The following is a 23628-nucleotide window of genomic DNA, read 5'->3' as shown; positions in this document are numbered from 1 at the left end:
ATTGAACTAATAATCTGGATTTAGCTTAATGCCTTTTCAGTAGCATTCAGGCTTCAAAGGATATTTCTGAGACAGGATTTCTTTAATCCCATTTGGATGTGGGGTGAAAGAGGGGATACTCACAAGAGAAGTGTCTACTTGTAGTTCACATACACAGTCGTGAATAAATGCTGCAAAGTTCCATCTCTGTGATAAGAAAACAGGGGTAATGGAATTTCATCTAAAAATGTTCACCAGGCCAAGTAAAACTAAAAAGTGTGCTCTGTTTCTTCTATGAGGGACTGCAAGCAAATGTCTCTTATTACAGTTGAATCTGTGAATTCTCAGCCTTGAATGCTAAAATAAGCACATTTTGTAAAGACTTGACAGGGAGGGAATGGAAAAATTATGAATTATTACTTCAAGCTGGTGTGAAACATTCCAGGCTATGGAACAAGCTACATTTACTCTGCATGGTTTAAATCAACACTACAGAATGAGGCCAATTGAATGAATTGAAATGCTGAAACTTAGCAACAGTATTTCTGTGATCAACAGTTTCTTAAAATGCCTTAACATAATTATTTGAAGCTCAAGTATTCTGCTCTGGGCTTTGCTGCCTCATTTTGTGAACTTGAGGAACACTCTCAAACCACTATTTTGATAGTTAAAACCATGGCAAAATGTTCCCTGTTCCATGGGACTGAAAGTGCACTAGAGGAACAGTAAAGGACTTGCTGTCTACAGGGCAAGCTGGGGAGGTTGCTGGCAGAGAAGTAGGAGTCTAAGAGTCTAAGGAGTCTAAGCCAATCTCAGAAAATGGCTTTAGATTTCAACTGACCAGTTGGTGTAATCCCCTTTTGGCATTAATGTGAGGTTTAATTAATTCAAGCAGTATTTTAAGCTGTTGGGAGGTGATGTTGTATGCATGATGTGGTATTTTTTTGCAGTGTGACTGATAGTTAATATGACATCACTGAAAGCAAGTTGGAGCCAGACTTTTCTACCTGAAAGAGGGGTTGAAGGCAAAGCCTGAGAAGGCAAAAGCAAGAAAAGAGCAATGCAGAAGTGCAATGATGTATTGCATTTGTTAGTTGTGTTGCAACACTGTGAAATTGTTTTTGTTGTTTGCATTTTTCCCAGTTCTTAGGGGGAAAAATAATAATCTGTTGAAGTCTGTATTCTGTGAAAAATGACTCCCCAGAGCAGCTGTGAGGTCAGTGGAGTCTGTGTCTCACCTGTCCTCTGTCTGGCTGCCCCACAGCCTGCCTTTGTGAGTGTGCCTGGGAGAGTGTGGAAACAGGCCAGGTAGTGTCCAGATGTGCAGTTTGAAGGGCATGCTCCTGAGGCTGTGTTCGTGGGCTCACGTTGTGGAGGGAGGTGACCCCAGTCTGGAGGGTAACCAAGGAGCTGCCCTTAGCACGTAGCACAGACAGAATTACTCACTCTTCTTTCCTAAAAATGCACCACTAACTATATTAAAATGTCTTTCAGACACTGTGCTGGATGGTTTCCCTAACAATCTGACACCACTGCAGAAGTATCTTTGTCTGATAGATGTTGGCTACTTCATCAACACCAGTGGTGCAGCACTTTTCAAGCCAGAGAGGAATGTCGATGTCATTATATCCCTTGATTATGGTTTGGGACATGTGTTCAAGGTGAGAAAATTAACTTTGTGCTTTGCAGAGTAAAACTCTTCTTTTAAGTAAGTGGCTGTCTAAATCTTAATCAAATATCACCATACCTTGAAGGAGGAAAGAAACTTCCTTCAAAAATGGAACTATAGAAACTGTTAGGCTCTTTTTTCTGTAGGGGATTACAACATATACTTCCTACAATCCTCAGGGAGTTGCAGTAACGATTGTTTGCTGGAGACATGCCTGTGACCTCTCCTGGTCTGTCATGGTGAATTCTGAGTGTGACTTTGGGTCATTCACTTGGGCTTGTAAAAATGTTACAGGGTAATAAGGTGTCATTGTCCGACTTGGTTGAAAGTAAGGTTGTACTGTGGCTACTTTGGACTACACATTCCATAGTGTTTCTACTGCACTACACATTCCATAGTGTTTCTAGGGAATGAGTTAAGATGCTATTTACTCAGGATACCTGAGTAAACCTGATTCTCTTTTTGGAGCTTTAACTCCATGCCATTCTGTGTCCACAGCAATTAGAGATGACATACAAATATTGCAAGATACAAAATATCCCATTCCCCAAAGTGGAGCTAAGTCCAGAAGAAGAGAAGAACCCAAAGGAATGTTACATATTTGCGGATGCAGAGGACCCCAGAGCACCCATAGTAATCCATTTTCCCTTGGTGAATGACACATTTAAGGAATTCAAGGAGCCAGGTAAATGCAGTCAACAGAACTGTAGAGCACAGTCAAGGGCACTGTGCTCTACCCCTGGTATGTGTTATGTGTCTCCTGATGGGAGGCAGAAGAGCAGCCTCCATACTCCTGCTGGTTGTTCTCCACTTGAAAAGCATGGAGGACACAGTCCTGGGCAACTCAGTGCCACAGTGTCTCCTCCAGCACTGTGGCAGATGGCTCATGTCACTGTCCCTTGGAGCAGAGCTGCAGCTCCTCCTCACTTGCGCCTGCTGCCATGTCCTGCCAAGGGAGATGTGCAGAGTGCTGGAATTTTTTCTGGCACTGGGATGAGGGAGAGTAAAGAAAGGCCCAGAGAGCTGTGGGAACAGGGAGATAAGGGCCTCCTGAAGGACCTGCTGGTGGGGGCTGGGGACCCTTGGGCCATCCAGCCCCAGAGCTTGCCCTGCTCCCCTGTCTTCCCCAGGCTGCTTGTGGTGGAGAGTAAGGTGACAGGGGTGAGCTCCTTCCAGCTTTACCCAAAATTCTATTGGGGCCCATAGTGGGACCAGAGCAAAATGGAAGTCTCTGAGGGAGCATTTGGGAAGGGTAGGAATAGCAGCAAAAAGTAAAGGTACCTTTCTGCTCTGATATTCAGTGATGCTCAGTGAATATGTACAGTGAGAGCTAAATCAATAAAATCACATTTAGAAACTCAGTGTATGAAAAGAGGAGATACTCTGTAGAGGGAGCTAAGCTTGTTCAGTGGAGGCTGGAAATGGTCCAAATGGCAATGTAGGGTGAGTTCCAACCGTTGAGCAGTGGGTGGCAGGTAAAGCAGGTGAAGATTTTGGAATCTCTCTGAATGAAAAATAGATGAGATGCTGCAGACAGAGCAGCTGTTGCCAGTTCTCTGCTCCAGGCCTAAACTGGTGAGCTCTGACACTCACCTGCGTGTCTCTCAGCAGTCACTGATTCATCCATCAAGCTGACAACCAGCAACTGATGTGGGTGGTTGGAGGAGGGGGTCCTTGGCAACCTGCTTTCATGAATCTCAAGTTTAACAGTGGAGCTTTTTTGTTTCTAGGGGAATGAGAGACATCTTGTGGAATGGGGGTAGTTATTTTTCTTGTTTTTAACTATTTACAGTCTAAAAGGACTCAGCCTGTGAAGTGCCCATTTGCAGTGCAGCAGTTACAGACTGTGCTTTGGTGTGCTTGAAGCAGATGCAGCTTTATCTGGATGTGGACAGCTTAGATAATACATCTCTCTGAGTATTGTGAGGCTCAGTGAAACAACATTGGATATTTTTAATTCAGACACTTCTAGTAGTATTCTGTGCCTAGCACCCTGAGATCACACTGTTCAGAAACCACTAGGTTAGACTAAGACCTGTTGTGTCTCAAGCAGGTGACACAATTCTTGTGTCTTTTTCATGAGGTTCTGGTTGAAATCATAAGGAGTATCTCAGCAGTCTCTTTGGAGCCCTGCTGAAACTCATCTCACATTACATTAGTGTTTTGGGCATATTTGGTTCAGACTTCAAGGAGATAGGCAAAAAAAAACAGCGAAAAACTGAAGCAAAAAATTTGTAGGAACATAATTATGAGACTGCTGAAATCCTCAGTGCAGGGAATTAGGGGGTCCTTTTAAACAAAAGCATTGACATAACCGGGAGTATGGATATTGCCAATTCCAAGAGGCAAAACCTGAGGCCAGGCTGGAGTTTGCTGAGAGTCTGATGTAGGATGCTCTGGTCCCTCTGCACTCTGCAACAGGCAGTCCTGTGTGCTTGGCATCACAAGGTCTCCTTGTGTGTACTAGGCTGTCCACTCACTCTAGCTGGCAGACCTGCACTTGTCACCGCTGATCCAGGGGCAATCATGGATTTTTAAAAGTGTTCCATGTGCATGTCTTTGTCTGAGAATCAGACTTACAGCATTTGGAAATGGATATGGACCCATGGGTGTGCTGCCTAGGAATGATGTCTGCAGGGGCAAGACAAGGAGGAATTTGGGCCAGTTCTGCTGAGGGATTTCCAGGTCTGAGCTTTAGCAGGAGGGAAAGGAGGAGGAACTGGGAAAACAGACCAGAAATGGTTCTTTCAAGCTGTGGAGTGGGTTTGCAGTATTTCCTGGGGGCTGTTTTTAGCAGGGGTCCTGCCAAGTAGATCAGTCCCCTACAACACTGCACTCCAGATTCATCTCACTGTGGTGGTTTTCTCTTTCTCTGCAGGAGTGAGACGTGGTCACTCGGAGATGGAAGAAGGCGAAGTAAATCTGGAGAACAGCTGCTCACCCTACTACCTCATTAGGCTAATTTATTCCTCTGAAAATTTTGATAAACTTGTGAACCTGAGCAAATACAACATCCTCAATAACAAAGACCTGCTTCTCCAGGCAATCAGGAGTGCTGTAGAACGAAAGAGAAGCAGAAGGACTGGGAATTTCCCCAGCTACTCTGGATACCCCTAGGCTGGGTATGCAGCTTATTTTTGCCCTGTTCCCCACTGAAGGCTGTGGCAGCACATTGCAACACATCACAGTCACATTACAACACATCACAGTGTTCATTGTTTGCAGAAAACTGACCAAATCTGTACATTTCTCACCTTGCCATGTTCAGGCTCCCAGCTTTCAGAAGGGTTTATTTTATCTCCTTCCCCCACATTTTCAGACCACAAGAGTCTCACAGTGTGGTCTTTCTTATTAAGAAATTAGGGTCCTGGTAGGCAGAGACCTCCCAGGACCTCCTTGATGTTACAGTATATGGTGGTGGTGATAGTTCTTTGTATGAGCCTGTCCCTTCAACCCTGAGCCCATTGTTGGTGTCCTTTCAATACTTGATTACAGATCAAGTCCTGGCCATTTGCATTCAGTGATGTCCAGATTTTCAGATAGGCTGAGCAACTAGAATTTGCACTGAACTGGTGGGATCAGCTTTGAAGTCAGGCATATATATATGTGAAAAGCAGCCAAACTGCATTGTGGACAATTGCACTCTGTTTGGCCTATTTCCCTTGCTGATTTAGAAGTTATTCCTTTTTTCCATTCCCCTGCAAGACTTTGGCACAGAAATGCTGCTCCAGACCACCACAAAGGGGGCAGTTACATTTCAAAAGAGAGGGCAGTAGCAGCAGTGAGTGAGCACAGCTCCTTCGAGCATTGGCTGCAGGAAAGGTTCTGCATAAAGCACATGTGATTGCATTGATTTATATCAGCAGTGCCTTTTTTGATTATAATGTCAAGAGCCTGAAACAAGTTTTTCATAGCAGAAGTTTGAGAGGAATAATTACCATAGACTCAAGTACATTTAATTTAGTGATGATGACTGAGACGTAAGCTGGTTCTCCTTACAGATATAAACTGAATGTAGGACAACATAACTCATGAACAGAGTGCAGAGCCATTGTATTTTCACACACAGAAGATTTTTCCCTTTATAGTCTTCTACCCCTAACATCACAGGCAAAGTATTTTTAATAGGTGCTACATAAAATAGAGCACAAATTTAAAAAAAATAGGACACATTTTCCTCCTTGCTCGTGGAAAATATTTGGAAAATGACGCCTGGCTTTCATTTCCTCTGGAATGCAGTGAGAGACTTTGCCTTGAGCTAGAAGCTTGGAACATCTTTATAGCCCTCCACTAGATTAAAAAATCATAGGGAAGGATGCTGAGCAATATAAAACAGAGCTTCACAGAAGTTTGGGAAGTTTGCAGACTTCCTCACACTGAAGAATTTGGACCTGCTTCTGAATTATTTTTTCCAAACACAGCATATTCATCATCAGGACTTCCAAGGAAAATCTTACATATTTCTTCTGTGTTGGAAATTTACTTGAGATCTAGAATTAGTTGTTCTTGAAATCCAAAATCAGACAAAGAACGATAAAGAGGGGTCTGTCTTTTTGGTATACACGGACAGTACTGAAGCTCTAAAGAGAGAGCATTTACAAAAGACATGATTGCCTGAAGCCTGCATCTACTAAACGCTGCTTCTGCTGCAATGGCTGAGGCTCAGCAATGCTTCTTGTACAGTGTTTACTTGCTGAGCTGAGGAACACCGTCCAGAACTGAGGAGCCTTAACAGCTGGAATGCAAATGTACCTCAGGACTCAGATCACGAGAAGTTAACAACTAATCAGATACTGGCTGCAAGACAGAACATAAAGAGCCATTTTGAGTTGGGAGTTGATCCAGCTGGATCTGTTACCTTTGCTCAGGAGAGCAGCATGTCCTGGCCCAGCACTGTGTGGCACATACAAGCCCACATGGCTCTGTGCACACATGTGCGCAGGGTGTGCAGCATTTCCATGCTCCTCTGGCTGGTCCTAGAAAGCTTTGATGCTGCAAAAAGATATTGCTGTTGTGTCCATGGGCTACAGAGAGCAATCTGTAACCCTTGTGAACCTTGGCAGCATGTACCCAGCAGTGAGGCAGCTCAGCCACACTGAGAAAATTTGATTTTGTTCTTACAAAATGCTCCACAGACTAACAACTGGAGCATGTTTGGTGCATTCATAGTGCTGCTAATACAAACAGAAAGGCCCAGTAAAATGTGAAGGAGCCACAAAACCGCAAAGTTTTCAGGTAACCCACAGCTGGTGGGGAATTACTGTCTGAGGGACTGTTAAACCCTGTTACAACAGGAGGGTGGGAGGGAGGGAGCTGTGGGTGGGGAAGGTGGTGTTACTCTTCTGGGAGATTTATCACCAGAGATTTTGCCAGCACTTAAAATCAGGTTGGGAACTGCTGCCTAATTTTGGAGCCAGAGGCACAGACAGGCATGTGCCCCTTCATTTCCTTGGTGCCTCATGTGGTACCTCTGTAGCCTTAAATTATAAAAGCTTTTTCAAATATAGTTTTGCATTTCAGAGCCTGAAATTATGTGAGGGCTGTATCATTGCCCATCAGAGTGTCTTGTTGTTTCATTTTGGTTGCCTTTTTGTTTTTGTAACATGATGTGGGTGTGGCATATGGGAACGCGGTTTAGTGGTGGACCTGGCAAGGCTGGTTTAACAGTAGGACTGTATGGTTGTCGAGGTCTTTTCCAACTAATTGATTCTATGATTCTGTGACATTGGAGGAGTCAATGTCATACAAATCATAGGAACTCCTCATAGAATAGAGGAGTTGCTGGTTTGGTGGTGCAGTAGGAGGACCTGGAGGGCATTTGTGAGGACAGAGGCTGCTGGACAACTCAGCAGGCTGGAGGGACCTACACCTTGCACAGTCTTGTCTGTGCAGCTTGTGGGAAGGGGTGGCTGGCACAGGGTGTCCTCAAAGCACTCCTGAGCTTGGGTTCAGAGCATGCTGGCTTGCACTGCCCCCGAACTACAGAAATATAAGGTGTAATTCAGTGGCGTAAGGCTGATCAGACTTGGGCTCAGGACTGGTCCTTGTTCCCTTTAGTGTAAACATGGAGTCTGAGGGCCTCTGAAATTTTGTGTTGTTGTTCCTCAGAGGCTGTGGTTTTGTTTTTTTCCTTGTCCCCATCCTTGCCTGGCCTAGTAGCACATGTTGTGCTGTGACTGAACAGAGTGCATGGAAACCAAAGTAGGCACTTCCAGGAGAAAGCTGCCTCTCTCTGCATCTCACCAAGAAAGGCATGTGCCATACTTATAAACCAGGCCTTGCTGGTCTGGTGCTGTGTTTGCTTAACCATTGAAGATGGAGGTGTGCCTGCCAAAAACCTTATCCGAAATGCACCCCAGATCACTGCTCTCTGATGAACATTTTGCTGGAAAAACCCCCAAAAATACAGAGCTTCCTATCTGCTCTCAAATACAAAGGAAATGAGACTGTTCTTAAAACTATTACCTGCTCTTCATAGAAATTGCTTGCTTGTGTCTTTTAACTATTTAATAATATAATAATTAAAAATAAAATATTGCAAAAGAGCACCAGACCCATGGAAGTTCCTTATGCACTTAAACACAAAAAAAGGCTTTTTCCAGATGTATGAGCTCTACCTATGCTAAATGCCTGCTGAGAACTTCACAGGGCTTTTACTGGTTTCAAGATTGAATGGAAGAAATCTGGGATCTTCTGGCTTACAAAGGTATGGAGAACCTGGAACAAAATCTGCCTCGTGGGGTAAAACCCTCTTCAGTGGAATGGCAAAAGGGGGTGAGGGGGCAGATGTACTGAAGCACAGCTAAGGCACATCTTTGTTCAATTACATGATAAGTTTAAAATACTGAACCTGTTTTAATTTTGGTGTTTTGTTGTTTTTTTGGGTTTTTTTAAATCAGTTAAAAATGGTTAACAATAATGAAATGCATCAGTTTCCCATTACTTTGATGTGCTGGGTCTTTTGTTTTTCATGACCGACAGCAGCTCCAACTGGGGTAAACAGAGGAGAGCGATGGACTAGCCAAAAAAATGAAATTATTAGCTCACCTATTGGATGCCTTGGCTCAGAAACAGAGATAAGTAGGGGGAAAAAATATGTATTCTTCCCTATGATTACACCATACCTTAGCATGTGAAGCTTGCTGTCTGGGGCTAGAATTCCTACTTGCTATCCTACTTTTCTTCTCCTTTTACACCGAAACACTGATTGTTCATGCCTTACTTAAGTTTCAGATTCCATTAAAAATGAGTAATGCTGCAGGACTTTTTTTTCCTGGTAGCTTCATCCAGAAAGAATTGGCAAATAGAGTATGGTTGGTTGATGTGTTGTAAAAAAGATTGTGGAGACCACAAAGTGCTGTAGAAGTGTATAACATTATCTTTGGCTGCACAGACCACCCAAGCATCATAAATCTATTCTGTTGGTATCTGCAGGTCTACTTGCACATGGCTGTAGTTAACTCACAGATGCACCTCATGCACTGCTCACTGCTCCTCATTCCTGTCTCACAGAATTATTTCATGTGAGCAGTCTGGCTTAAAGGTCCCCCAGCCCTTTGGTTTAGTACCTTGGAGTAGATAACACTTGGCAATGACAAAGTGGTTGTACACACAAAAGTATACCAGATGGAATCCTGTTTAATTATATTTAAAGATTTTATTAGATTAAATACATAATTTTAAAAGTTCAGAGGGAAATTATTAATTTAAAACATATTAATACATTTCCAGAGGGATGAGTTAAGTTATAATTGTCTGCAATTCATTGAGGCAAATGTCATTTTTCTCTTCCTGCTTTTAGTAGAGAGGGAAGCAGTTTTGTTTTATTTCCACTTTGTTCTAGGCTGAGGGTGGTGACTGGGGCTTGTGTCACTGTGGGTCCATCTTTCTTAAAATCTCTGGAAATTTCTGCAGACTCTCTCTCTGGTTTGATTTTGAAGGAAGGTGTTCTCCTACAAAGAAAATGCATCATCAGAAAATCAGGTATAATCTAGAGGAGTTTAAGTCTGTATATGTAAGGACTCATTAGGTGCCTAGCTCAGCATCAAAAGTCTGCCCAGCTGTGGGGTGAGGATTTCATATCATAGCCTGTAAGGTTTGTACAGACTCCAAATGCGAGAAAAATTATTTAAACCGGCCAGGTTTCTGAATTTGGCTGTAGCTGTCTTTTCCTTGCCTGTGTCTCGCCTGAGCCTCCTTTCCCCAGTCTCAACTACCCCAGCTCCCTCAGCCTCTCCTGGCAGGACTTGTTCTCCAGACCCTTCTCCAGCTTCATTGTTCTCCCCTGGACACAATCCAACTTTCTTGAAGTGAGCAGTCCAGAACTGAACAAAGCACTCAAGGTGTTGCCTCACCAGTGCCAAGTACAGGGGGACAATCACTGCCTTGCTCCTGCTGGCCAGGTTCCTTTTGTGACATTAATGACAGAGGAGCAGGACTGTTGGACCTCAGGGCAGTCTCTTTGTAGGTGGCTGCTACCTGAGCACAAAGAGCTGACTTCTGTTCAGCTTTGCAGCACAGAGCCCATACCTCAGCAGCGAGCCTTTGCTGCTTAGTCGTTCAGCAGAGTCCCTGTCTGGAAAACCCCACACTCTTTTCTGGGAGGTCTCTGTGTTTGAAAGGAAAGTTTGCGCCATCACTGTAGAATGGGATCTGTTACCATGTCCTACAGAGTAAAAAAAAAAACAAAACAAAACAAAGAAAAAGTAACATTAGAAGTAGAGTTTGCCACTTCTGGGTCCATAATTATTTTCTCTGACCATCATAGTTATAATTATGCTATGGCTTCCTTCCCAGTAAACCACTATGTGGAGAGATGTCCAGAAGAGATCTAGATCAGAAGAAAAGCTGTTGATCGAGATCCAAAGCAGCTCCTTAATAAAAGGACAAATACCACACCCCTAGCAGAGAATAACCTGATGTTGGCCACAGTACAACTGCAAGACTGCTTTGCAAGTCACCCTGGACATTCCTCTGCCAGGTCACTACATCACAGGTAGCAGGTGACTTGTGTATTGCTTTCTAACAGAGGCAAAAAGGATGGCTCAAAACGCCCCAGACTAAGGACATCTTGTCATTCTCTTCTCTTTCTCTTACCACCACTTGCTAAAGGCACAGCTTATTCTTGAAGGAAATGAGAACATACCTATATTATTCTGTAGTGATTGCAGCCAGTCCTCCATCAGTGTCTGAGAAGGTGCTGCAAGGAAATACTCTGCCCCATCTATCAGCCTGTAAATAAGGATAGGAAAAGGTGAGTTCTAGTCAGTTTTGCCTTATACCTTCTGTGTTTGTGAGTGTGAGACACTCCAGTTATGCCTCCTAACAACATACAGCCTTGGGTGCCTGTGGGCAGGGAGCTGCACGGGCTTTTGTTTGTGCCCTTCTCCGTACGACTCACCGCAGCATGAAGGCGTTCTCCTTCCTGCTGTAATTCACCAGCCTCTCACATTTGGCACCAGAAATGCTGAGGGACAGGACTGAGGATGTGTTCTGAAGGGAGATAAAATTAAAATGAAATGTCTTCTGCGTCCTTTCTGCTAGGATTCAATTCCATACCAACCTGCAGGCAGACTACGCACCCATCTCTTTATGCTTCTAACTTTAATCCTAGCATCACTGAATAGGGTGAACCACAGAGGAACCATGGACAATTGCATTATATCTTGAAGGCAATTCTTGAATAAGATATGCCTTAAAAGAAGTATCTTTGAAAATTTCTGGAAGCTTGTCAGTCTGTTTTCAGTTGTATCAGTTGAATAATTGCTGAATTTTCACTCAGCTCACATTTGAAAGGGAACAGATCACCCCAGCCCCAAACCAAATGTGACATTTAAAAATTCATTTTTACATATGTAGACACAAAGTTTGCTAGAAAGATTAAAAAACCAAATTACCTTAGTTGCTTCTTTGTCATCATCATAGAAATCAAGCTTTAATCCATCAAGTTTTACATAGAAGGTTTTCCAAGACCTTGAGTGTGGCTATATGAATAGAAAAGGTAATAAAATTCAGTTGTGAGGTATATATTTTATAGGAAAATTTTATAGTGAAATCTTTCACATGCAACTTTCATAGGAAGCCAGGATATGTTGATATTATGATCACAGAAGTTCTCACAGTCATTGTTATCTCCTAGAAAAACAGGACCTGCTATGGTTTCTGTGTGAGTGATTCAGGAAAGGGTCTTTATGTGTCAGAACTGAAGAAACGACATAATCTGGTTCAAACAAACTCTATACCATGTGGTCAGCAACATTGCTGAATGTGGATAATCAAAGTTCTGTCTAATTTTCGGCCACTAAAACTCCACATTTTCCCCTAGCTGGAACACCAGCCCCTGCCTGCTGGTCACAGGCTAATTTTACCAAGTGTTACTATCTAATGACTCAATAAAATTGAATTCTTCATTTACTAAGCTAACCCCAGTGGAATGCTACTGAGCAATGTGCAAAAGTAGCAGCTATTTCCAAGCCCAATTATGCACTACTGAAACTTAGCCTAATGCCATGAGACTCCTCTTGATAAAGGACCCTTGACTTATATTCATATTTTGTTACGCCAGTGAATAAAGTTGACAATTTGGTCATTCAGAGAAAAGGATGGAAACAGTTCTGAGGAAGGTTAAGTCATAGCTTTTCTTGTTGGGGGATATGGAAGTTCAGTATCTCTGAACACTGTGTGCCCAGAAGTGAAGAAAAACTAAATTTCTCTTCCAGAAGATGGAGTCCCATACCAGATTCACCTTTTAAAAGAGGTCTTTCAAGTTAAAAATTTCAGAGGAAATATCCTATGGGGCAAATGCTCCCAGACAACTTGTTTATGTGCAAACACTCAGCAAAAATGGATGTCTGTAGATTGGTGGTGAGTAGTAGAAAATTTCCTGGCCTCTCATGATTGTTAGGCTACTGCTTTGAAATTATATTTTTTCCCCAGGATAAGAATTTAGATTTCAGTTTCATTCAAACCTGTATTTAAGAAACCAATTCTTCAAAGATAAACAGGACCTTAATTCTGTTCTAGCACAGCTAGAAATTACAAATATTGGGAGCATGAGACTGAGATGAAACTGAGGGCTTCCACTGCTGACAAACTATCACAAACTGTTACAGGATCATGAAGTTTTAGGGTTTTTTTGTGGGTTTTTTTTTTTGATTGTTTCATTTGGGTTTTTTCCTCCTAATTCAGTTGAAATATTAAAACCAGTTACTATATTGTTTATAATTAGGAAACTGTAATTAACATGTTCATACAGCCTAGACTTTGGTTTATAAATTCATTAACTGTAGACAGACCCTGTTCTACATGATTTCCATGAAAGGCAAAAATTCCATTGTCTCTTTCTCTGAGAGATGAGGTACTGCCAAAGCCAGTGGACACTTCCTCATGCATTTTAGGGATAGCTGAAGCAAGCCCACACTACTCAGCTCCTCTTCAGCAAGAGCTTATCCTGAAAAAGTCAGAGCAGATCTGGACTATAACTCAAGGAGCAATGAAATAACCCAGAGTGATAGTATTTATTTCTACCTGTTGTCTTCGTGGAAGGAGCTGGTCGCGCTTCTCTAGGAAACCCTCCATGTTCTGGAGACTTGCAGAAACCTGGGATATACAAGCACAATGCTACTTAACTTTAAAATGGCCCCTAGGCCTATGTTAAATTTCTGAAGGTATTTTTTAGATAAACTCCATGCAAAGAACGGATCTCTGGTTCCTCTAGCCCTTACATTGACAGCACAGCTGGAAATCCTCACTAGGTTGCTATTGTGTGTTTGATAGACCACCTAAATGAAGAGAATTCAAATCCTTCTTGAACAATTTAGTTATGGAATTTTCTCTATCTTAGTGTGTTAATTAACTAATATTATTTTTATATTATTACTTGCATTCTACAACTTAGATTGTTCAAGTTATTCATACCACCTCCACAACTGCTGAGTTACACCAATGTATAGTGCTGTACTGGTACACTTGGGTATCTAACAAACATGCTCCTCTCAAAAGCAGAGGAGTAAAACAAAACAACTTTATCTGCCAATGAGGTAACAATGAATTTCCTGCCAGGGTGAGCGAATAGGAGTTTTTGGTTCTAATCTTGCACCTGGTCAGCTCTTTGACAAGTGTGCCATGAAGTCCTGACTTCTAAACAGAGTGGACACTAAGAACTGCCACCTTACACAGAGGCTGTAGGTAAATCATTCTCTGTGTGAGACATCACCTGTTTTTAAGTTCTCTGCTCAGTATTCAGCAGCAGGAATAGTTTTTAGTTCAGGAAGAGAAAAACAGAAACCAATATAGGTGGTAAGACCAAGGTTATAAAGCTTAGTAAATTAAAATCAGTTTTAAGCTGTACATCAACTGTCTTTGTGGAAAGTGTTTGAATTGCAGAGACACATAAAATGCTTCTTGTTTGAATCCAGGAGTGTATCCATCAGGATGCTACTGTATGGTGCTCTTTGTGACTTTCACACAGAACTTCCTGTTACTGCCTTATTTAACTAGCACAGGATAGTGGTTTTGTGAGGAGAGAACCAGAAATTCCTGGGACTTACTGAAGATGTATTCTTTAATCTCTCCCAAGAGGAGCTGGACAGCAGTAAGTTTGGTGAGTTATCTGGTGACCTTTGTCCAGGCTCGGGTGGTGTTGCTGTTGGTGTGGTCTGCAGGCTGGAGAAAGAGGAGCCTATAGCATCTTTTTCCTGAGGAGATCTGTGGTCGGTGGCTTGGGATTCTGATACATTGCTGCTGAGTTGCTGGCTTATAGGAGGAGGAGATAAAGGAGAGCCTAAAGAATTGCGACTTTCTAAAGATGCAGCTTGTGGGCCCACGGCCTTTGGTGTAGCTGGAGTGATAATCTCACCAAGCCTTGTCTCAGCTTTCATTTCTGTTTTGTTGCTGCTCTGCGCTTCAGGGACTTCCGACGAAGTGAATTCTTGGAACCTTGTTGGAGATTTTTCAATGGGAGAGAAAATAGTTTCAAGCGGGACCCTCCAGGACACGCTGTGTGCGGGCACAGGTGGCAGTGGCGTTGTGCTCTTGGTCTCTGTCACTTTTGGTGGTGCATTCCTTTTGTCAGATGGTTTTCTTCTCAGAGATGGAACCCGGACAATTTTGCCTTTATCCTTCTGCTCACTTTCTTCTGTGTCCACTTGTTTCAGGAGATTCATCTCTCTCTGTAGGACAGCAGAATTAATTTTTTTTAAATTGCCTTCATGCATTCATGAATACTTACCTAAGATTTTTTTTATTTTAAGCAGGAATGGTTTTCCAAATAAACTGTCTCCTGGCACTGAATCTTAAGGCCTGTACCTCCACTGGCATTTTTAGAGTTAGATCTGAATTTAATTGCTATGTGCTAAGCATTATTTTGTTGTCCAAATCATGAGTACTAGTGGCAGTTTACCTCAAATATGGTGAATTCCGTCCTTAATAAGTTCGCTGGAGGCTGGTTTTTTTTTTTTAATAAGCTAAGGAGAAACTGTGCTCCTCTCGTGGCACTGCTTCTTTAAGTTTTCTGTAAGAACACTGAGTATCCAGGGTGTTTCTAGTGGAAAATTTCGGCAGGAAGGGCTTTGTCCCTTCACTAAGCCAAATTTCAAGTCACTGAACAAAAAACAGATTAATTTTCAGCCTAAAGGCAAACACAACCATTATGTTTTTCTGGTTGTTTCAGGAAAATAATTTTAAAAACCTCCCCCAAAATGAAAGAGAACCTGAGAGGCTCACTGTATTAATATCTTTGGTATTTAACACAATCCATTGTAAAAATCTTAAGCCAGAAGGAAAAGGGCCTATCTGTGCATTGGTCTCCATTTATTTTCAGACCTTTGCTATCCTCTGTCACTTGCAGGTGGCTCCAGCTCCTTACTGAAATTCTGAATGAAGCAAAATCTCTCCATCTGTGAAGCAAGGGTTCACCCTGTTTCTCACACCCTGTTTGCTGGTGCTGGCAGAAGAAAGTTTACACTTCTCCCCTACAGCTTTTTCAAGCTAGCTGGTCCCTTTTGATCCACATATAGGTCTTGCTATGTCTGAAATATTTCAGCTTTGGTTTCTCATTTACCCCATCTTTTACATAGAGTGACATTCAAACAATCAATGACCCACATCCTCTTGTTTCATGCACAGCTCATCAGCCTTCTACTACTCACCTTGGTTTTCCTGCTGAGCTGAGCAAATTTCTCTTCCTGTGCTGCAAGCATCTTCTCAAAATCATGATGTTTCTTCAATAATTCCTCTACTTCAGACACTGAATCCTGAATGGAAAAATTGCCACATACAGAAGTCCAAAATCAAGTCCATCAGAAGAGATTACACCTAAGATTTTCAGCTTGATCCATTCTATTTAGCCAAGTGAAGGTTCTGAAAATTTTGTAACTGGATATCTAAACTTTTTTCATTTGTGTATGAAAAAAATCTGAATTTACATTTTAAAAAATGGTCTATATCTTGCAGTCTGTTTGCTGTGCAGGAGAAAAAGGGCTCAAATACCAACCTTCCCTTTTCTGCAAGGCCATGTAGTGCCATGGCTTCCAGCTATAACTGCTTTTGTGCAGATTGAGTACTTGGATTCTGGCTTGTGCTGCACACAGTTTGTTCCTGCCCTACAACAAATGCATCTGAGACTTCTTTGATGTCCTCTGACCTTCTGATACTCAAGTTCATGACTTTGTTTTCCAATCTTAGAAATTATCAGAAGACAGTCAACAATGAGAAAAAAAATCTCAGCAAAACAAACAAAAATATGGATGCTAGTGTTTAAAAAGGAATTTACAAACTAGCTATAAACGTGCCTGTGTAAAACATTCTACCATTTAATGGGAATAAAAAGGTGGGAAAGGCCCCCTTTTTCCCCTACAAGATGGGGAAAACTTCTTTTTCCTTTTGAATCAGGCTCTCTGCAAGACAGGGAAGGTTGAACCTTCCGCAAGTTATTTGAAAAAATGATCTGGAATCCTTCCAAGGCTTCTACTAACCCCTGGAAGCCACAACTTCCAGGAGCCCATCACCATGTCAAATGCAGCAGCTGCCCTGGGCTCACTTCTGCAAGAGGACAGAACTCCTGCCCTTTCTAATCTCAAGGGCTCATTGCTGTTGAGATTGTGATTAATTTCAGGCCTGAGCTGGTCCATGAGCCAGGCCCTCTGCACATGCTAAAAGGCACCCAGTACTCAGTAATGCTGCAGGCTTGCTACTCACCCCATAGGATGGGTCTGAAAGAAAGCTCTCCTTGGCAGCCAGCCACGCTTCTGCTTGTTCAAGCTCTCTGCGGAGCAATTGGATCTCCCAGTTTTCTTCATATAACACTTTCCTCATGTCCCAGCTCTCCTTTACCTTCTTCATCAGCTCAGACAGCTCTAACAGTTTTTCTTCAATCTAGAAAAAGAATATTTGTAATGCCAGGAGTTGAAAAATCCAATCAAACTTCACATGACAGTCAACTGTCTGGCAGTCACTAATCTGCCTTCATGATTTAGAAGATGATCTCTAGATAATTTTGTGATGTTAGCATAATTTAGAAAAGATGTCTGAGTCCTCTTTTTTCTACTTGAATTAATTTATTATGTAAATTGTGCAGCTAGATAATACAACTTTAGGCATATTCCACGTACTGTATGACTGTAAATATTCTGCCATATGATTTCCCAAGATGAAACTTTATATCTAGGCAGCTTGTACTATGAAACTAGTGAGAACTGGGAGATTCAACAAATGCATGCACTTATGGCAAGGCAACAACGGAGACACTTCAACTGTGGAAAGTTTTCTTGTTCTTTCTACAACAGAAGTAATGTGATCTTGCATAAATTCTGAAGATGTTTTCAATGGTGTGATCTCTGGATCTACAGACAATGTCTTGGGCAAAATCTAAAGGTACACAGATAACAGAATCACAGAAATGCTAAGATTCTTGCCCCTTTGGACATTTCTGAAGAATTACATCTCTTCTGGTGAACTCAGGGACATTAGCAATGCAAGGTGATTGCATTGTAATGTAGCACAAGAACTTTAAAATATGTTTTCTTTTTCTGTGTGTCATATGAAATACGTAGCTTTTAATAGCAAAGAACCCGATTGTCCCATTTAGTTCTTCTGTTCTGAGCGACAAAGCTGCACCTCCTGTCTGTTTCATCTCTTTGTTCACTCTTGTTTGTAAAATATTTAACTCTTCAACACACCTCTACAGACATGAAATGCCCCTTCTTCATCAGGTCACCTCCTGCCTGCTGCATTTCTTCATATTTCAGCCACTGCTTCTCTATCTCGCGCTTGTACTCCTCGTGGCGCTTGATGAGCAGCTCCGCTCCCAGGACATCGTTTGCCAGTTCCTCAGATATCACCAGAGCATGCATCTCGTTGGCCCAGGCCCTACAGAACGGGGAAAAAGGGTAAAAAGGGGAGGAATCTGAGTCTGCTGGACATTTGGGAATGCACACATCCCATGGCTGTGGATACATGTATACAGACTTTTATTTGTTCACAAAAGATATTAATATTGTCCAGATTTTGGCTGGGATAGAGTTAATTCTGTTTTTAGTAACTGGTACAGTGCTGAGTTTTGGATTCAGTATGAGAATAATGCTGACAGCCCTCTGTTGTTTTGGGCTCTTTGTGCTCACCCTAAGCCAAGGGTGTCTCAGTTTCCAGGCTCTCCAGTGAGGAGGTGCACAAAGAGCCGGGCAGGGGGAACAAAGCCAGGACAGCTGACCTGAACGGGCCGAAGGGATACTCCATCCCACAGAACATCATAGCCCATATATAAACTGGGGGGAGCTGGCCAGAAGGGACCAATGGCTGCTTAGGGACAGGCTGGGCACCAGTGAGTGGTGATGAGCAAGTGTATTGTGCATCAATAGTTTCTGGGAAGGTTATTTTTCCTTTTTCTTTTTTTTTTTAAATTAATCATTACTATTATTATATTTTACTTTTTTCTCAATTACTAGAGTGTTCTTATCTCAACAAATGAGTTGCTTTTTGTTTGTTTGCTTGTTTTTAATTTCTGATTCTCCTCCCCAACCCACTGGGAACCTGGGGGAATGTGTGGCTTGGCTTTGCTGCTGACTGGGAGGGTTAAACCATAGCAATATACAAATATGTTGATGAAGGTTTATAAATCTGGGGGATTTATAATACTCCCAGTGCTGTTTCCATACGTAGCCTATTAAAAATAAAGATGTAGATTTGCACATATCAAAGCATTGTGCATTCTAATTCTCAGAAAGAACTAACTGCAATTGCCTAGACTACACAGTTTAACAGTATTTTTATACATTGTGAAGGACCACACATGAAAGTACTTCATGTGCACAAAGAACATTCATGGAAAAAAGCATATTGATAGGTACTTTTTAAGAAACATTTTCTACTCCATAACTTTCAGCTGGCACTTACTCATGATTTACCTGAGCTCAGGATCTATCCCTTAGCATAGTAAATGCCCAGTAGTCAGTGGTAACCATTCCACTGTCTTTATATTTCTACTCCTATTATAGGTGAACTTTTTCATTACCTATTCCAGGAGATTACCTTTAATGCAGCTGTTTCAGCTCTGAGAAAAAGGGGCACTCGTGTCTATGCAGGTGTACAAATTACTTCACTATCTAACCCTACCTTCCTACAGAATCAACAGCATTTTCAATTGAAATTGTGAAACTACCAAATTTATGCACAGGGATGGAATTCTCCAGAGGGCTGTTTAGGGACTGTCTAGGAATTAGTCTAAAAAAAGTGTCTTTGTCATGCGCACTGTGCTGAGGCATCATGGTCACCTCTGATATCTGGTAAATTCCGTGAATTTAAATTTAAATTTAAATTCCGCTGTTGAGGAGATGCCATGGGTTATTGTTCAAAGAGATTTGAAAGCAAGCTGCAGAGCACCTGGGGCAGGAATCAAATAACTAACAGCTATAATTTAGAAAATTCTCTGCGGGAAAGACAAGAAATAAGGCCCACTGCCAAACTCAAGGGGCCAATACATACATCAGCTCCCTGCAGTCATTGAAGTAGAGCTGGACTTGTTCTGCCTGGCTCAGTCTTGCCTTCCTCTCCAGAAACTTTTTGTCCAAGTTTTCCCAGCACTCATCCACATCTGTGAGTCTCTCCATGATGTTCTCCTTAACTTGAGGGTACGTGCGGCTGAGGTGCCAAGCATCTCCTCGAATTCGTTCCAGCTCTTTCATGATGACTCCCAGATCTCTCTGGAACGGAGACAGAATGGATTGTAAGACCAAGTCACTACTTAGTTCTATCAAAAGTGGATTTAACAATGCTGCATATATTTTCTACACTCTGGCTGTACAGAGGCTCGAAATATGAATGCCTCTCAGTTTTCCTTTAATGCCTTGTTCATCATTAAACATAAAAGAAACTTCTTTAGACATGAGACAGATTATTTTGATAAATGTGGAGTTGAAGTTTCCCATGGTTCAGCTGACACCTTTGCAATTATCATAACAGAGATTTTAGAAGAGAAGTTCATCCTTCAAAGCAAAAGCATTTGCTTTGAAGCATATATTATCATTATATATTATAGCATATATAATAATATCATTATTATATATCATAGCATATAATAAAGAAGAATATAATATTCCAATGTTAAAAACAGGAGGAAAAAGCCCTCTTCTCTGAGGCACAAAGAATATTTTAAAGATGCAATAAATTTGTCTTGTAAGTAAGGCCTTTAAGAGGCATCAGTCAAGAAGCAGTCTCTTTTTATTTGCCATCTATGCTTTTCTGCTACTGCTTCATCACAGATCCTCTTACCTCTACTCCCTCAAGATGGCTGAGAAGTGTCTGTACACCTGGAAGATCATAGCCATAATCTTCTATATCTACCACTGCCTCTTTCTCCTGCATCCAGCCCTTTACTTCATCCACATCATGGTCATACTGGTGAACTTGACGGGCTGCTCTTAGATTCTGGAATAAGAAAGTAATTTAATGGTAATACTCTACAGCATTTTGTGTCTACAATATGAAGAAAGGTAACCCCAGTATGTCAAAATGCAGTACAAAATCACTGGGGATTTTGAGAGGGAATGAAATATCTTCCCCATTAAGTCACCTGAAAGTGAGGTGTTAACCTGGGATCCCCAAGTTCTGTTGGACAATGGAAAGAAACAAATGTCTCCAAAGAGCAATTTATCCCTACATAGAAGAATTATCAAAATGGAGAACATGAATTGCCCTCTAAAAGTAGCTCTCTACATCACAGAGGTTGTCTTAAAATACTACTTGGAATAAAGTCTACACTGCAAACAGTAAAAATAAATTAAGCAAAAATTAAGCTTTTCTGAAATGAGAGTATTAAAAAAAAGTTCTAATACTAGTCTATAGTCAAACTTCATATCAACAATTGCCATGCATTTATTTCTGCTAACAGAAAATAGTGGGCTTGAGCTACCTCATAAGCAACAGGTCATGCAACAGTAGTGAAAAAAATGATTGAGGACATCTGATGATTTATATTCTCCTTAAAACAAACAAAAATGTTGAGTTCTGTGTGTCACCTCTGCTTTTCCATACATATCTGTGACTGCAGTTTCCTGAGGGGGAGTGAGCAGATTTAACACCCAACTGCTATCTAAAGGTAGGGGGCTGCTCTGTGTCCTCCACCACATTCTCTTCCATATGCCTTCTTTGATTTCAAGAAGTTAACTCAGCAATAATCCTGGAGAATTTTGATCATGTTACATAAGTAGTTCCATAAAAAGACTGATAAGTGGCAGAGCCAGACTCCTGTTAGTGGTGGTAAATTGTTGGATTGGCTTTGTTTTTCAGGAAACTGAAGTTAGCAGTGAACTAAGGAAAACAATTACCCAGCGCTGATAAGCATCTTTCAAGTATAAACCTTGCTAGGAACAGTAGGGTAAGCAGTGGCTATAAAGGGAAATGAATCTAGAAAAAATTGAACAAAATGTACTCATTGCCCCTGTAAACCTTGTGTTTCAACATGAGTTTGGGAAAGAAAGGGCATGGGAGGCTGCAAGGAAATCAGTGCCCCAGTTTTTAATATATTTCCTACCTCTGTCCTTATATCAATGGCATTGCATAGTTTCTCCCACATTTCATTGATTTGCTTAGTTCTCTTCTGGATAACATCCATCTTGCTGTGGCCTTCCTTATCCAGTTTAGATGCTAACTCATTTAAGGAGACAACTTTGGAATGTCCCAGAGGTTTCATCTCATTTACAAAATCTTTAAACTTTTTCTCCAGTACCTGCAGAACAAATGGGCACACAAATTTAGATAAAGAATTTCGGCCTACCTCCATGGGAGAGGCAGAAGGAATCACTTTCTCTGCTCTGTGTAACACAAAAGCTATGCACTGCAATCTACAAGTGCAAATTGCTTGATAAATCCAAATGACCCAGAGTCAGAGGAAGACATCTTTTGTCTTCATCATTTAACATTCTGTGTCACAGAGAAAAAATAACCACATCCTGACAAGCAGAAGTTGCTCACATCAAAAGTTAATGAACAGAACTTGTCTACATATGCAGCAGTTCCTAGGAGAAGTGGACACTGCTGATTATACCTCTCTGCACTGTGTGCCCCAAGGAGAAATTTATCCTTGAAATCAGCAGCAAGAGATACGAGCACTGCAGCCCACTGCTTTTGACCATAGTCAAATTTTTTAGCTCCTGTCAAATTTATAAGCAGGGCAAGCAATGGAGTGTGCTGACCTCATCTTATTCCAAGAAAAGCTAACTTTCTGATACATCTAGTTTTCTGTTGGAGGATGCTACCTCAGCAAGCCTGTCAAAGCAGACAGAAGCCAGTCTGAGTTCTTGCTGTAGAGATAACAGCTCTGCTTAGTTTTTGTCATTGTAACATGCTTCATTGTCAACAGCTATATAAAAATTGCAGCAAATATATCCCTGCTTTGCCACACCATACATGCAATACTTTTTATTTTCTTTTACCTCAACATCATCTAAGTCCTGCCCATAGTCATCGGACTCTGCTACAGAGAGTTTACTGGAAAGCCATGCATCTACCAGCTGGAATTCTCTTTCAAACTGATAGAGCTGGAGTTGTTCTTGCAGGCGTTTTCTCTGGGTGTCAGACTTCTGTAGGAGAGACTGATAGTCTGCTAGGATCCCCTGGAGCTTTGAAAGTATTACTGAACTGCAAAGAATAAGAAGCAGAAAGTATGTCTTTGCTTTATGGTTCTTTTTAAATGCTGCTTTTTCTGACAGGTTTAATTTGCAACACCTTTAAAACACAGAATAAACTAGATAAGATCATGGAATGAGTTATGCTGTGCCAATAAACCCAGCTAGCTCAGGAAATTAAGTAAATCATACAAATGGCTGCTCTTTTCCTATCCTTCTCCCCAGATATAGAAACAAACTTTCAATAAAAAACAGTGAACTGTCAGGAATGTTCATTTCCTTTCCCAAGCACAGTGGTTTTTGAACATTTGTGGTAAATTAAAGTTAGATATCTGCTCCTGGGAGTAGACAATGGACAAAGAAGCTGATCTGCAGGAAATGGTCTGTTGTTAAAAAAAAAAATCTCATGAAAGCATTAAAACAATCATCAAGCTTTTGAGGAGTTCAGTGTGTGTGATGATGATGATGGAGGGATGGATGATCCCTGAAATCTTATTTCTGAATGAGCCATCAAACATAGTTGAACTTTTCTTTATTTGCCCTCTCTGGGCATTTCTGTCAGACGTGGAGGAGAAATCTGTTTTCGTACCTCTCTGGACTGTCTTTGTTTATTAAGCTGGCTCCTGTCTCCTGTATTTTCTCGATCCTTAACCTGAAGCTATCCATGTCCAGTTTGGTAGCTTCAAGTTTACGAAGTAAAACTTGTGTGGATTCTTCATTCTTCCCGTAATCAGAGGTCTCCAAAATGAAACTCCTCTCTGCCAGCCATGCCTCCACCTCCAGCAGCTGTATAACATACAGGGATGAGCCTTGATACAGCTTGATTTAGGTCAAGACAAAGAAAACTAAAAGCAGTGGTGCACT

At 41.5% G+C, this 23628-nt stretch overlaps 2 protein-coding genes across 2 annotated transcripts in view; one reads left to right on the top strand and one right to left on the bottom strand.

Moving 5' to 3' along the window:
• LOC135448195 (cytosolic phospholipase A2 beta-like) overlaps positions 1-6931 on the top strand; it is a 29137-nt gene extending 22206 nt beyond the window's left edge. Inside the window, exons 19-21 of the mRNA XM_064713907.1 lie at positions 1474-1640; positions 2147-2333; positions 4527-6931. Coding sequence (XP_064569977.1) covers positions 1474-1640; positions 2147-2333; positions 4527-4765 — 593 coding nt within the window. The 3' untranslated portion in view covers positions 4766-6931. The remainder of the gene's footprint in view (positions 1-1473; positions 1641-2146; positions 2334-4526) is intronic.
• Positions 6932-9425: 2494 nt separating this feature from the next.
• The window catches only part of SPTBN5 (spectrin beta, non-erythrocytic 5), a 90178-nt gene continuing 75975 nt past the window's right edge, over positions 9426-23628 (bottom strand). Inside the window, exons 53-67 of the mRNA XM_064714316.1 lie at positions 23354-23550; positions 22573-22777; positions 21672-21866; positions 20411-20566; positions 19625-19842; positions 17824-18013; positions 16844-17020; positions 15796-15900; positions 14197-14817; positions 13175-13246; positions 11545-11631; positions 11049-11140; positions 10794-10879; positions 10178-10313; positions 9426-9600 (exon numbers count right to left, since the gene is read on the bottom strand). Of these exons, the coding sequence (XP_064570386.1) occupies positions 9426-9600; positions 10178-10313; positions 10794-10879; positions 11049-11140; positions 11545-11631; positions 13175-13246; positions 14197-14817; positions 15796-15900; positions 16844-17020; positions 17824-18013; positions 19625-19842; positions 20411-20566; positions 21672-21866; positions 22573-22777; positions 23354-23550 (2712 nt within the window). The remainder of the gene's footprint in view (positions 9601-10177; positions 10314-10793; positions 10880-11048; positions 11141-11544; positions 11632-13174; positions 13247-14196; positions 14818-15795; positions 15901-16843; positions 17021-17823; positions 18014-19624; positions 19843-20410; positions 20567-21671; positions 21867-22572; positions 22778-23353; positions 23551-23628) is intronic.

This window comes from Zonotrichia leucophrys, chromosome 5 (assembly GCF_028769735.1).
Source record: "Zonotrichia leucophrys gambelii isolate GWCS_2022_RI chromosome 5, RI_Zleu_2.0, whole genome shotgun sequence".
Taxonomy (NCBI): Eukaryota; Metazoa; Chordata; class Aves; order Passeriformes; family Passerellidae; genus Zonotrichia; species Zonotrichia leucophrys.
This window is presented reverse-complemented; position numbering and strand designations above follow the sequence as displayed.